General features: G+C 36.7%; 1 protein-coding gene across 1 annotated transcript; it reads right to left on the bottom strand.

Annotated features, from left to right (window-relative positions):
- Positions 1 to 1,543: 1,543 nt before the first annotated feature.
- Positions 1,544 to 11,143, bottom strand: arl8ba (ADP-ribosylation factor-like 8Ba). Its single transcript, XM_057847225.1, has 7 exons — positions 10,933 to 11,143; positions 8,950 to 9,030; positions 8,784 to 8,857; positions 5,994 to 6,087; positions 2,470 to 2,537; positions 2,311 to 2,381; positions 1,544 to 2,238 (listed from the first exon to the last, which is right to left on the bottom strand). Exons 1-7 carry the CDS (start codon positions 11,053 to 11,055, stop codon positions 2,189 to 2,191), a joined length of 561 nt encoding a protein of 186 aa, XP_057703208.1. The 5' UTR covers positions 11,056 to 11,143; the 3' UTR covers positions 1,544 to 2,188.
- Positions 11,144 to 15,762: the final 4,619 nt, after the last annotated feature.

Genomic DNA, 15,762 nt, shown 5'->3' with positions numbered 1-15,762 from the left:
GGGTGTAGGTTTGGTCTCACCATTAGTAGGGACAGTATAACCTGCCTGATCACTTTTTGCTGGGGACGGAACTTTAATAGGACCAAAAAGATTGGGTGAATGGGCGTCACGGCTTCAATTCTCACGAAGATGAACCAAATTAATTGATAGGCTAAATGATCAATGCAAAATAAATCTGTATTGACTCACAACTTTCATATGTATTGGTTCAGGTGATACAACATTTGAATCAAACCTTTGTTATCAAAAACTACAAAAGAAACATTTTGGAAAACTTCCAGAATAAATTTCTGGGTTTTATAAACAAATTTTAATTGGAATATTTAAACATAAATTATCATACACACTTGTTAATAATTTCAACTATCCAGGAATGCAAAAAGTAAACATTTGTCTTAAGATCACAGAAAATTTGTTGAAATAAATTAAATTTTAGTCAGGCAATAACAAAAATAAAATGGAGCCTTCCTTCAGGTATAACACTACTGCTTATGTCCACAAGCACAGCCAAACTCAACAAAAAAAATGAAAACTTTTTACCTCGATTATGATTAATGTATGATTATCTGTAAAATATATGTATAGGCTGCAAATAAAAAATATTTTTAAATAAAGTAGAAGATACATTTTAAATAAATGCAAGTCATCAGCCAATCACACGTGCGTTTGAGGGGGGAAAATGGACGGGCACATTCAGCAAGTGAAGAGTTAAATCTAAGTCCAAACATCAGGAAAATAATTCACTTCATAATGGTAGGGTCAATTCGATCCTTACAACATATGAGAAGAAAATCTAAATTACCTCTACTATATATAATGCAAATAAGGTTGCTTTAAAGTTGGTTGGGACAATTTTGAGCATCCTGAAAAGTTGCTAGTGTTATTGTCTCTGCCATCCCTATGCAAACCTACACCCTTGAAAAGCCCAATACGTTCTATTCTTGTCAATAATCTATCAAATCCAGAATTTAAAAAAAAACATGACAGAATCAAAAATTATTAAATTCACTGTTGAAATTATTACATACTTACAAAAAAAAAAATGTTGCAACTCCATGGAGAAAAATAGAACCTCCAATCCTTCATATTGTCATTAATCGAGCTGCTTGACTGGACGCTAAGTTACTAAACCCAGATTGGTGATTGTGTTATTGTACAGTTTTGATGTATGTTCCATGCCTGAATGTGCGTCTTTGGTTGTATGGGGGACGGGAAACTGATAAGCATATGCTTCATTCCCACCGCCTTTGTCTTCTTCTTTGGTTCCTTCGGGCAAATCATATCACATTTTGTAATTGTCAATGATTGTCAATGATACCGATGATGATGACAATAAAATTCCATTCCATTCATTTTTGTTCTTGGAAATATTACTTTTCTTCAAAAATTCAATTAAAAAAAATTATACATTTTTTCTCTATCAAATATTCATCTCACATTACAAACACTATTTTGACACTATTAGCTCTTCATGACATTGGGCCATACTTTACCCACCCTTTAGGTAAGCCACACCACATTTTGTGAAGAAAATAAAACAGTATATTGCATAAATTAAAAAGCAAGCCTTTAATTGAATACATTGAAGTGATTGGTGTTTTTTTCCCCCTTCGGCGGCAAACAACTTGCATGCCGTGTTGCTTCATGAGACGTTTGCGCAAGGCACTTTAAAGTCCACCACGCTCTCAGCGCAAAAAGGATTGCTGGGAGGCTTACTTTTTACACAGCAGAGTACATTACACAACACAACCCTGCAACAGACGTCATTTTTGATCATTCAGACTTTAAATAGAATCATATATTCATACGCACAATCGCTGTTAAAAATCATACAAGCTGGATACTATTTGTACAGACCTGCTTGGCTGCATAATAATTGAAAAAAATGTACATGGAGGGAAAAATGGATCGGCAAAAAAAGGCTGCTTGACCATTTAAACCCACACATTATCATGAGCCACTTCATACAAGTTCACAAGGACAAATAATGCCAATTACATGTCATTCATTTGGTATCGAAGATTACATTTTGGGGTAGTGCATTTCCCAAGAGTTTGTGGGTGGTGATGTTACAAATGGAAACGACAACAAAAAGCAGAAGAGTGCATCTGGTGAATTAAGGACACATCTGACGTGGCAAGACGGTTACATGGCAAACAGCTGGCGTCAACATCTCCCCCCAACGTTTTCAGCTCCTCCGGGACTTTGAGTGCTGAATGAGCCACTGAAGGGTGATATCTGGTTCAAGCACAGGAAACACACGGTGATAAAATAATATAAACATTTTGAAAGAAGAAGTTTTCAATTTACCAATGTTGTCTTTTTCTTTGCAGGAAACCGAGTAGCAACAGATCTCTCTGTCCTGAATGGCTGCCAGATTCCTACAAAAAGACCAAAAAAAAAGTTTGTTTGAACAAACATTGATCATAACTGTTGACAACCATTAAACTCCTTGTAGTGCGCACTTACATTTTCTCAATGAGCTGTTTTTCATCTAAAGCGGTGGGAAGGTCTCTTTTGTTCCCCAGCACCAAAACCTATACACAGAAAAGTGACACTTACTCGCGTCCCACTGTCATCTCAGCGGTACTTTACTGAATTTGATAGATTGGAATTGACTGAGCCACAATTTGTAGTCATTTTGTTTGAAAAGTAAACCAAAAAAATCGTAAAACAAAGTTTCCATTCCATGTCACTGTTGGCCAGGAAGCCAAAGCCAGTAGCTAAAAGTGATGGAAGCAACGATAGGCATTTTTTGACGCAGTACCCTTAACTTGATAATTTTTTAATACTCTTTGACAAGATTCAATCATTTAATTAGTGTGTAAAAATCGTAACAGGGAGACTTTAAGAGTTTAAGTATGAGGTACCTCTGTGCTGTTGTGAAAATCACATTTGAACCCGCTTTGGGTTATAGTCAGTGTTGTTAATCTTACTGAAAAAAAAGTAATTAATTATAGTTACAAATTACTTCTCCCAAAAAGTAATTGCGTTAGTAACTCAATTACCTGAATGTAAGAGTAATTAGTTACTTGGCAAAGTAATTGGTGATAATTACTTTTTTTTTTTTCCTCAAAAAAAAAAGATGGGAAGTTTTTTGTGAAGGTTTTTGGTACAATTGGCCCGAGCCCAATTCTTTACCCTAATTTACCCTTTACCCTGAATCAACTGTTAAAAGTTGTTAAAATTGCTCCCATTATTGCATTAGTTCCCTTCCCTCTACTTTCGACATATGAAAGTTTTAAAACTGTTTCATCATTTAAAGATAGATTCAAGTCAAGATTTTGCCGATTTAGAAGTATTTTAGATTAAAAGTTACTTAGGTTCGCTAGGAAGGTTCTCTACAACAGAGCCGTCCTAAAAAGTCTACTGCTTTAAGATGGCGGCTGTCTACTAACTCATTTAGTGCCATGTCTGTCATTTTGCATCTAGTTATATCTATGTACAGTACATGTGATATCTACCATGTCTACCATATCTACCATAACATGCTGGCGTAGTTTGTAGGCTATCGGCTACAACATGTATTATTGGAGCTACCTAGCATCGCGTTTGCTCGGCGTCACGACTTTCTTGCCTCCTCCCTACTCCTGCTCTGCTCTGTCGTCTCGGTGAGTCCGTCTCCCTCAGACTTTTCGACCAATATAGTAACGCATAGTAACGCATGCCTTTCCGTCCTCAGTAACGGTAACGGCGTTGCCAAAATGAGAAAAGTAATTAATTAGATTACCCACTACGGAAAAAAATAACGCCGTTAGTAACGCCGTTGTATTGTAACGCCGTTATTAACAACACTGGTTATAGTCCATTGCAGGTTATATGTTGATTTTAACAAACTGAATTTCTTTAGTAGGGCTGTGAAAAGTATTGATACAGAAATAAAATATGATATTGGATTGCAAAAGTATGGATACTCATTTATATTTGCAGAACCACAGGTCACCAGAAATTTGGTGCCATGGGGTAAATTTGATTTTTCATTACTTTTAATAGCAATGGAGGATATATTTGCCATTTTCTTGTTAACTTTGGCTGCGATTGATGGCGTCGAACGTCAAATTCCTTGGAACAGGGAGGGTAGCAGCTAATGAACATTTTCTCCCACTTCAAAGGGATTGGACGTCTACAAACCCTAGCAAAAAGTATGGAATCACGGGTCTCGAACAAGCACTCACTCAGACATTTTATCATGTAGAACAAACTCAGATAAAAAGCTTGAAAAAACAAAGAATTAGTTCAAAAGTGCAACTCTTTAGCATTCAGAAACACGAAAAGAAATGAATAAAAAACATTGTGGTGGTCAGTAAATGTAACTTTTATGGAACAAGTGCGGTGAAATATATACGGAATCACTCCACTCAGAGGAAACAAATATGGAATCATGGGAAACAAAGAAATAACAATCAAAACACATCTATAGTATTTAGTAGCACCACCTCTGGCTTTTATGACAGCTTGCAGTCTCTGAGGCATGGACTTGATGAGTGTTCTTCATCAATTTGGTGCCAACTCTCTTTGATTGGAGTTGCCAGATCATCCTTGCAGGTCGGAGCCTTGCTGTGGACATTTTTTTTTTCCAATTTCCACCACAGGTTTTTAATAGGTTTGAGATCTGAGCTATTTGCAGGCCATGACGTTGAATGGATGAGTCTTTCTCCAAGGAATGCTTTAAAAGTTTTAACTCTGTGGCATGATGCATTGTCATCTTGGAAAATGACAAAATGACAAACATATTTTCAATTGAAGGGATAAGAAAGCTGTCAAAAATTTCAATGTAAACTTTTGCATTTATTGAAGATTTGACCACAGCCATCTCCCCAGTGCCTTTGCCTGACATGCAGCCCCATATCATTAAGGACTGAGGGAATTTTGATATTTTCTTCAGGCATCTTTGTAAATCTCACTGGAACAGCACCAAACTAAAGTTCCAGCATCATCACCTTGTCCAATGCAGATTCTTGACACTTGACAAGGTGATGATGTCCAATGCTTGCCTGGCACGGCCAGACTGTTCTCCCTGTATTTTTCAAACACTGAGAGAAAAGTCTGGGAACCAACCCATTAACGGCCTTTCGAGCAGGTACAAAATCAATCGACAAATCAGATTCGTTTATTTCCTTGACGTGTTCTTAACGAGCAACGTCACTCTTGCGCGTCGGAAGTCGTCTCCACAACAACACAGATGGTCAACAGGAGAGCCGTGAATATGTTCCAATCCACGGTAAAATCAGTTTTAAATTACCAAAAACACATTGACACGAGTCATTAACAATAATCTGTCTCGCGCTAGCCATGTTGAATAAACTCTGCTCTCCTCGTATGTTTACTTCCACACGCAAGTCCCTCGTCCTGCCCTCGTCGTTTGACTAACGTCACGTCTGCCCGTCGCTGATTGGTCCACTCCGCTGTCTGTTTGCTGTGGCTTGCTCCGCCCTGGAAATTGTATCCGCTGAATGGTGGCCAGACTCAATAGCTGGAACAGCAGTGAGTCTGGTGTACCAGGCAAGTCCAATGCAGATTGAGTCTTGCACTTTTGAACTAATTCATTATTTTTTTCAAGCTTTTTATCAGAGCTTGTGCTACATGATATAATGTCTGAGTGAGTGCTCATCCGAGACTGATTCCATACTTTTTGCTAGGGGTTGTACTAGTGTTAATTTGGTGTGAGGGTGCATATTGGCCAGAGGAAGAACACATTTTTACAGTCATTGGCTGCCATTGACAGCGATAGATTTCCAATTAATATAAAAATAGTTTTGTTTTGTTTTTTAAACATGCAAAATAGTATCGTGTATCAAGGTTTTTTTTTAGTATTGATATCATTTTGAAAATTTTGATAATGTGACAACAGTAGTCTTTAGGTGTGAATATCCCTGTGGCTTATGTATGCCCAACAGTGCAATTTTTATATTGATAAATATGGTTTTCTTTTCAACTGTATTGAGGTTGGCTTATAGGTTTCTTACAGTCTGAAAATTACAGTAAATACTCACAGGGATCCCTTGTAATTGAGGTTTGTCTAATAGATTATGAAGCTCGTTCCTCGACGCCTCCACTTTATCACGGTCCGCTGCATCCACCATGTATCTGTAAATGACCACCATGGAGCAGAACAATTCAGTCAGCGTCAACTGCAACTTTCAACTACACAGGGTGTATCAAAGGCCTGAAAAAAAAATAACCAAAGTTAAATAATAATAGTGCCTTGGATTTCTTTTGTGCTTTTTTGGACACTCAAAGAGCTTTGCATTGCATTATTCTTTCACTCCGCACTCGATGGTGGTAAGCCACTACCGTAGCAACCTGGAGGCAGCCCGACAGAAGCGAGGCAGCCAATTCGCGTCATCGGCCCTTCTGACCACCATGCGACCACTTGTTCTCACAGGCAAGTAGGGTGAATTATCTTGCCCAAGGATACGACAATGGGCACAGGTGGGAGATGGAATCGAGTGGACGACATGCTGAATCAACAGCGCCAACATCACCCAATGTTTGTGCAAGAGGTCCACGCAGGACAAATTTATGCCAGGTGTTTTGCATTTTCTTCTAGAAAACTTGGTCAAAAAGGTTTCATAAGAGCAATAAATAGTGGCACCCTCACATACAGGTTTAATTTCTCTGTTATCAAGTTTATGACTTCATTTGTGCGTCGATTAAATAAAAAACAAAAAAGTTTTGAGGTACTATAGTGTGTTGGTGTGACTTTTAATTCATTCATTGCCATTGATGTTTATAATCATAAACTTGATTCAAATCATTATCAATCATATTTTTTTTTTCAATAGTAGTAGATGAGTACGGTCTTTGTGAACATGTATGGATTTTGACTGCTCAATTAGTGTGTGAAAGGAATGCAGACAGGCAAGTCAGACAAGTTTCGGCGCAACGCACTCCAAAAGATTATGGCTGATTTCATAGTTGTATATCTTTCTTAGATAGTCAAGTTGTCTCATTTTTCTTTTTATAAAGAAACCACACACATTAACCCATTCAAATAACATCTTAGGAGTCTCCTTTCAACACAAACTCCCATTCAAACTGTAAATGGACATACAAGAGAGTGGGATTTGAAAGGGATGACTAGGGATGTCCCGATTGCATATTTTTGCACCGAGTCCGAGTCACCTTATTTTGAGAATTTGCTAAAACAGTCCCGATCCAATACCGGGAAAAAAAAAGTGTGTGTGTGTGTGATGTTTGAATAAATGTTTTAAACATGTTACAGTCCCACAATGCCGCCTTCATAATGCGAATTATTTTTAAACAACAATAACATTGAACAATGCTTGTCTTTATTAAATGCTTCATTGAGTCCACTGAAATCCGCTCACACTGCTGAGAACAGCCTCTCACTTACACAATGAGTTGCCACAGAACACTACCGCTGGTGTGTAACAAGCTAAGCGATGATTGACAGGTTTGCGCCTTTGATCGTACAGCGACCAAGCTTCTCTGGCAAGATCAAAACTACAACCCTGTAAATCATCGTTAGCTTGAACTAGCAAACTAGTGCAATGCTGACCAAGAAAAGCAGCAGGAGGGAGAGAGAGGCTGTATGAGCATGAAGCAGAAAAACAAATATATATTTTTTTAAATTAAAAACCCTAACCTTTTCACCAGATACCGATCCTCTGGAAAATGGCGGCAGCGGCCCAATTTCCGATTAAGTGATCGGATTGGGACTATGAACAACTGTTGGATAAAGAAAACGGATTCATTCCAGTCTGCCTCCTTCCTATTCTTTTTGTCGTTTAGTTTGGTTACAGAAAATAAATGAGTCATTGACAAAATTTATATTGGTACCTTGCCTACAGAGAAACAATATCAATCAGCAGTACTATTTATATTTGGATGAACAGGACTTGTGTACTGAGAAATTCCATTTATGTTTTATACTCAGAACCTTTATTTAATTCAACACTTTAAAAATTTTACAATAAGTCCGGACATTAAGTTAAGTCAGGAAGCTGTAACAGAATATAATTCTTGATGGAAATAGCAATTTTGTCACTTTATTGTTACTTTTAACATGCCTAAAACAATTTCAAGTTAAATTGTGAAGGTAATTGCAAAAAAGTTCCATTTATCCGATTAATCATTGAATTAATTGTCCGATTAGTCGATTAGTAAAATGCTCATTACAGGGTTTCTACAGGTAACAGCAAATCTCATTTAATGCTTTTTAATGCCACTTTAATTTAAGGCCCACGCCCAACTGCAGATAAGTTTCACACACACAAACTGTAAGCATTTAACAATGAATATTTTTTAATTGTTGAAAATACAAATGCAACTCAAAGGCATCAAAAAGCTTGACACAACTTATGTTCCAGTGAGAACATAATACTCAGGAAGGCCATACATGTATGGAGGAGAACTATAAGAGGAACACTAGCAGCCCATCTATGGGTATTACCTTCAGCCCTAACTAGAGTAGCTACAGGTACATAAGAACGATTCCTTGGCTGAAGATAACGTAATTCTTATTGGAAGAAAGACACTTCGTTTAACCCCCCCACCACCACCACCTCCACTCCGCCCTCTCTCTGATGTCACCTCTGCGCCCACACTCAGACGCATAATCAAAATTAGATTTGGATTAATTATGTATACAAAAAAATAAAAAGTTTTTTTCCCTTCAAGTTTACATAATTTTTAATGCCTCAAGCATTCCGTTTAATGCTTTTTAAATCCTGGTTTGTTTGTTTTTTTTTTTCAAAATCCATGTAATGACTTTTAATGGTCCACATAAACCATACATTAGTTGCTGCCCTAGTACTCACACAATGGCATTGACACCGCGACAGTAGCGCTCCCACATGCTTCGAAACCGTGGCTGTCCTCCGATGTCCCAAATCTGCAGACATAATGCATTTCCATGATATACAGTTTCCTCTAAGTAAAATCAAAAGAGATTAATTCGAAAAGCAGGAAGCTGGAAACACCAACCTTAATAGTGACGTTTCCTTTGGTGACCTTCCTCATATTAAATCCAACTGTGGGAATCATGTCTTCACTGAAATGGCCTGACTGGAAGGAACACATGAAACAATTCTTTATTGTTGCAATGTAAATTCAAACATCACAATCCTTATTAAAATTACAGGTAACCTAGAGACCATCCCGGCTGACTTTTGGTGAGAAAACCCAGGCAAGCCCATGAATCCCCTTTGTCCTGATTTACGGTAGCTCTCTTTAGTTGCCTCGGCTTACACACCCCAAGTACGACATCTAGTGTTCACTTACAAATTACAACCACACACAAACAGCACATGACGAGAAACAGTCACCTGACACGGATAAGTGGAAATGGTTGCAGCGGTCTTATGACTGGAGGAAGTCCTATAAGCACTTATTTAGTGAAACAGAACCCCCAACAGTTTTCATGCTACAATAAATTTTGATATGCAGCAGAGTGTAAATTTAAATCGCTGGATTATGAGTACAATAACATACAATCATTACAAGCACCACCAAATAAGATTAAACATAGGCCATGAATTTTAGAATTGACTAAAACCAAAAGAGTTGCAACAAAAGGAAGTGGATGCAAGGTTACACTTGTCTATACGTAAATAGCTGTTTCTTTTGTTACTAGTAACTTCTTGCCTGTGGAAAAATATCCAACCTCATACTTGAAAACCTTGTTAAAGAAAAAAACTTTTTTTCTTCACAAAAATATATAACAGTGATTTTCTGCAGAATTTACAAGTTTGAAAACAAAATCATAATTCCGCAGAAAAAACTTTTTCATTTTAAAATATAACCATTCTGGCAAAATTATTCTTTTTCTTCAAAAATTGTGCCTTCAAAAAAATATCAAAGTTTATTTATATAATCTTTTTTCCTAACATCGTATGTTTTCTTAAAACCTGCTAACCTTTTCAAAATAAGAGTTTTTGGAAGATACAGTAGTTTATTATTCTCATTAATCATTACTATTAATCTTAAAAATGTTTAATTCTTGAAAGAAAATCTTGAAAAATAATCAGCTATTCCTAAAAATACAAATACAGCATTGCATTATAACTTGAATCGTGAAAATATTGCTTTTCTCCATATATATATATATATATATATATATATATATATATATATTTTTTTTTTTTTTTTTTATCTTAAGAATATTTGATTTGATTCTTATATTCTAATTTCAATTAAAGCAAATGTACTTTCATCCCAAAAAGTTTAACTAAAATGTATATAATAAGTAAAAAGCTATTGTTAATTACCACATCAATCTCAAATATATCGCTTTTCTCCAAATATTAAAAAAAAAAAAAAAAAAAAACTGATTTGATTCTCATTTCCTAATTTTAAATAAAAACTAACATTTATGAAATTTAATGATTTATAAATTAAATGAAAATACAGCAGAAAGTAAGACTACTTATTTTGAACATTTCCTAATACATAACATTTAACACTTTATAATAAATTAACATTTTAATCCAAAACGGATCAAACTTTTATGTGAAAATATACAAATTAATTCCCGTAAAATTACAACTACTCAAAAATCCACAACAATCTAAAAAATTATAACTATATTATTTTCCCGTTATATAACAGTATATTCCACACACACTATGTGTTTCATTATGTCATAATTACATGTTTTAAAACAAAAATATGCTGTTTGAACATTATTGATGAAAGCTCAGTACTTGGTCAATAGATCAAAGCTATACACTTTAGCTTTAGCATAATAGCGAATCTAAATGATTAAACTTCAAGTAAGTAACGATACGCTTTCTCACTTAAATTCATATATTGTGAGGGTAAGACCGCAGTGGTTTAATATTCCATGACGTTTGATCCGCGAAAACACAGAGTAAAGCAGCGACTTCTTCCAAGTCATCGTTCTCCCATCATTAGCTCTAATGCTATTAGCATTAGGCTAGTTAGCTATCGCTGGCAGGTAAGACTTACGGCGATTACGTTGACGAACGTCGTTTTTCCCGAATACTGGAGGCCGACCAGGGTCAGCTCCATCTCTTCCTTCCAAAATAAAGACTTGAACCAGTCTAAAAGCCGGTTTATTAGTGCCAGCATCTTGGGAAGTCGGTGGTGCTTCGCCTCTTCCCTCCCTCAGGCTCCCTGTCAGATGTTTGGTTGGGTTTTTCCAGCTCTGAAGGGGAGGGAGGGCAGGGAAGTCGGAGACGGTCAGGCCATCATGTGATCACAAATCTGGGGCAGAATGGAAAGGCAGCGCCGCTTCAGGCGGAGAGAGACAACAACAAGACCAATAATAATATTGTAATACTGTACTGCAAGGGCGTAGGTTTGGTCTCAATATTGGTAGGGAGGATTAAACAGCCCAACCTGCATGTACACTTTTTGCTGGGGACTAGACTTTGATAAAACCAAACAGATTGGGTGAACGGGGGTCAGGGCTACATTTCTCACCAATAAGAACCTAATTAATTGATAGGCTAAATGATTAATGCAAAATAAATCTGTATTGACTTATACTAACTTTCTCACTGTAAATTTACATTATAAAGTCTTAATCTGATAATTATTCTTAAATCTAGTCGAATAATTTTCTTCATCTTGTTTTGAGTTTTAAAGGCTAGTTAACAGATTAATGTGTCAGATTCTTCCAATTACTTTTCGGAAATATTACCATTTGTTCTTATTAAGCCCAAAAATCTAAAAGTCGGTCATTTTTCATCAAATTAAGAAAAAAATGCTTTCAAATAATGTTTTGAGCAATATCTATTCTTAAATTAAGAACATTTCTGACAAACAAGTTTTTTTAAGATTAACTATGCACGCCTTTTGCTTAAAATAAGTCTGTCTTATTTTCAGGTAGGTATTTTTCTTATTTCAAGAAATCTGAGTAAAATTTACTTGAAGCACTGGCAGATAATTTCAATTATTTCTAGTATATTTACACTGAAAACAAGGGAATTTATGTTTTTTTTTTTTTTGTTGGGTTTTTTTTTTGTTTTTGTTTTCAGTTTTAAGGAGATGGGTTTTTGCAGTGCAAATGTATAGGTTCAGGTGATACACCGTTCGATTCAAACCTTTTTTTTCCCCAAAAACAACTAAAAAAACATTTTGAAAAATTCCAGAATACATTTCTGGATTTTATTAGCAAATTTAAATTGCAATATTTAAACACAAATTTGTGTATTAACACACAAAGAAATACAAGATTGTTAATTATCTCTTCGCTATCCAGGGATGCAAAAAAAAATAAAATAAAGATTTGTCTTAATACCACTCAAAATTGTTTAAATAAATTAAATATAACAAAAAAACGTCTTAGTCAGGGAATAACAAAAATAAATAAAAATGGAGCCTTCCTTCAGGAAAACCACTACTTTTGTCCACAAGCACAGCCAAACTCTACAAAAAAATGAAAGCTCATATGGGCTGCTTTAAGACCACATAAGCAAAATAAAAATGAAAACTGGGGAGAAGGGTGTAAACCTTGGTTCACTACATTTCTTACAGCTGAGCAGAGTTTACTACATTTCCCAGTTTAATTAACGTTAATATAATAGAATACACATACAGGAGGAAACTTCTGAAGCAGCTTCCTACTCAGGTTAGCAAGTTCACAGTTTAATGTAATGGTAATGCTAAACTGGGATGCAGGTCGAACTTTCAGAAGCAAAATTAGTGGTGCACACCTTTTCCCACCTTCACAATAATGACTGTTCATATTACTTATAGCAGCTGCTGGCCGAAAATAAATTTCTAATATCCCTTCACTTCGAAGTGGGCGGAGGAGGCGGCATGTGGACATGTAACGTAATTCTGTACAGCGAGAGTTTCAATGTGTGTGTGTGTGTGTGTGTGTGCGTGTGTGTGGGCGTGGGGGGGTTGGCTAGGGGGTCAAGTCATCAGCCAGTCAAACGTTCGTTTGAGGAAAAAAACATGGACTGGCTCATTCAACAAGTGATAAAGGGGTAAATGTAAGTCTGAAAATAATGAAAATAATTCACTTAATAATGGTAGGGTCAATTCTATCGTTACAACATATAGGAAGACAATCTAAATGACCTATATAACTGAACACATCATATAATGCAAATAAGATTGCTTAAAAGTTGGTGGGGACAATTTGAGCATCCTGAAAAGTTGGTAGTGTTTTGTCCCTACCATCCCTATGCAAACCTACGCCCTTGCAGTACTGTAGTGTAATTGTATAATTTCCAGACACAGACGTGTCATTTCTAGATTCCATTTATAATTTCAGACCAAAAAAAAACTTCATACGTAATGAAAAATAAATTGTAATCTTTCAAGATACATTTTATATTCGGTCACAAATTATGGAATAAATTATATTATTTCGAAAAATCACCTGTATCCTTTTTTTTTTGGTTCAAAGTAAAAATGTTAGAAGAATAAATGTATATATTTCGGAAGAAAAACGGGAAATTTTTTTGGGATTAAAGTACTAATATTTTACAAAAAAATCTGGGGGAGGTGTCATATTGTTTTGAAATCAAAGTCACGTGTTTTTGTCAAAAGTTGTAAATTTTATAGATTCACATGTTTTCAATAGTAAAGGATTCATTTCAAACCAATAAAGACATCTTTTCCACATTTTCTATGGACAAGTTTCCGAGGTACTTCCACTTTACTTCTGCATTTCTGCTCGCGACTTCCGTTTTACACTTTCTCTAACCAAAACAACAGTGGAGCTGATGTTGCATCGCTCATCAAAATCCCTCAAAAAAGACAATTTGGAAATATCGCATCCATCTGCCATCATCGCGACATGGGAGGACAACATATTCATGAAGGCAGATGTGGAACCAAGCCCGTGCCACCACCAGTGTTGTTATTAACGGTCTTAGAGTATAACGGTGTTACTAACGGCGATATTTTTTTCAGTAGTGAGTAATCAAATTCATTACTTTTCTCATTTTGGCAACGCCGTTACTGAGGATGTAAAGGCGTGCGTTACTATGCGTTACTACGTTGGTTGAATGTCGCGAGAAAAGTCTGAGAGACAAGGACTCACGGAGACGAGAGAGTTGTGGCACTGCAGCCGATAGCCTACAAACCCTGGCCATGCTACAAACTACGCCCACATGATGCTACGTTAGATCTAAAATACTCCTAAATGGGAAAAATATTCACTTGAATCTATCATTAAATGATGAATCAGTTTTAAAACGTTCGCATTTCGAAAGTAGACAGAAGGGAATAATGCAACAACGGGAGCAATTTTAACAACTTTAACCGTTGATTCACGACATTAAATGTTTCCAAACATAGCAAAGGTTACGATCTAGTTATCGCAAAATCCGCAATACCCTTGTGTCTAGTTAGGTTTAGGGTAAAGAATTGGGCTAGGGCCAATTGTCCCAAAACCCCTGTGAACTTCACATAGTGTGACCCATGTTTTTCTTTTTTTTTTTTTTTTTTTTTTATGGGGGTGGGACAGGACATGAAAAGTAACACCAGTTACTTTGCCAAGTAACTAATTACTCTTACATTCAGGTAACTGAGTTACTAACTCAACTACTTTTATGAAGAAGTAATTTGTGACTGTAATTAATTACTTTTTAAAAGTAAGATTAACAACATTGGCCAACACAAAGACCGGGTGTTTCTGTAGCCATGTTGCCGCTGTGTTATGGAAGGTATGTTATTCCTATCACTGCATTTTCATGTATCCAGTGCTCTAAAAATACTAAAGCTAAAAGCTTATATACTTACAGTGGGGAGAACAAGTATTTGATACACTGCCGATTTTGCTGCTTTTCCCACTTGCAGGCCATGTAGAGGTCTGTAATTTGTATCATAAGTTCTCTTCAACTCTGAGGGACGGAATCTAATACAAAAATCCAGACAATCACATCGTATAATTTTTAAATAATAAATTTGTATTTAACTGCATGAAATAAGTGTTTGATACATTACCAACTAGTAAATATTTCGGCTATTAGTTCTTTTTTAAGAACCCCTCCTGTTCTCCACTTATTACCGGAAGTAACTGCACCTGTTTGAACTTGTTACCTGTATAAAAGACACCTGTTCACATGCTCAGACAAACAAACTCCAACCTCTCCACAATGGTCAAGACCAAAGAGCTGTGTAAGGACATCAGGGATAAAATAATAGAACTGCACAAGGCTGGGATGGGCTACAGGAAAATAAGCAAGCAGCTTGGTGAGAAGGTAACTGTTTTTTACCACTGTGTGTCCACTCTGGGATCCCCTATTGCTCTCGCACCTTAACAGTAACAACTGTTGGAGCGATTATTAGAAAATGGAAGAAGTTCAAGTTGACGGTCAATCTGCCTCGTTCTGGGGCTCCATGCATGATCTCACCTCATAGGGCATCACTGATCATGAGGAAGGTAAGGGATCAGCCCAGAACTACACGGCAGGACCTGGTCAATGACCTGAAGAGAGCTGGAACCACAGTCTCGAAGAAAACCATCGGAAACACATTACGCCGTCATGGATTAAAATCCTACAGCGCACGCAAGGTCCCGCTGCTGAAGCCAGTGCATGTCCAGACACGTCTGAAGTTTGCCACTGACCATCTGGATGATCCCAAGGAGCAATGGGAGAAGGTCATGTGGTCGGACGAGACCAAAATGGAACTTTTTGGTCTAAACTCGGCTCGTCGTGTTTGGAGGAAAAAGAAGGATGAGTACAACCCCAAGAACACCATCCCAACCGTGAAACATGGAAGAGGAAACATATTTTTTTGGGGCTGCTTCTCTGCCAAGGGTACAGGACGACTGCACCGTATTGAGGGGAGGATGGATGAGGCTATGTATCG

This window comes from Corythoichthys intestinalis, chromosome 9 (genome assembly GCF_030265065.1).
Source record: "Corythoichthys intestinalis isolate RoL2023-P3 chromosome 9, ASM3026506v1, whole genome shotgun sequence".
Classification (NCBI taxonomy): domain Eukaryota; kingdom Metazoa; phylum Chordata; class Actinopteri; order Syngnathiformes; family Syngnathidae; genus Corythoichthys; species Corythoichthys intestinalis.
Note: the sequence above shows the minus strand (reverse complement) of the source record. Positions and strands in the feature narration are given on the sequence as shown.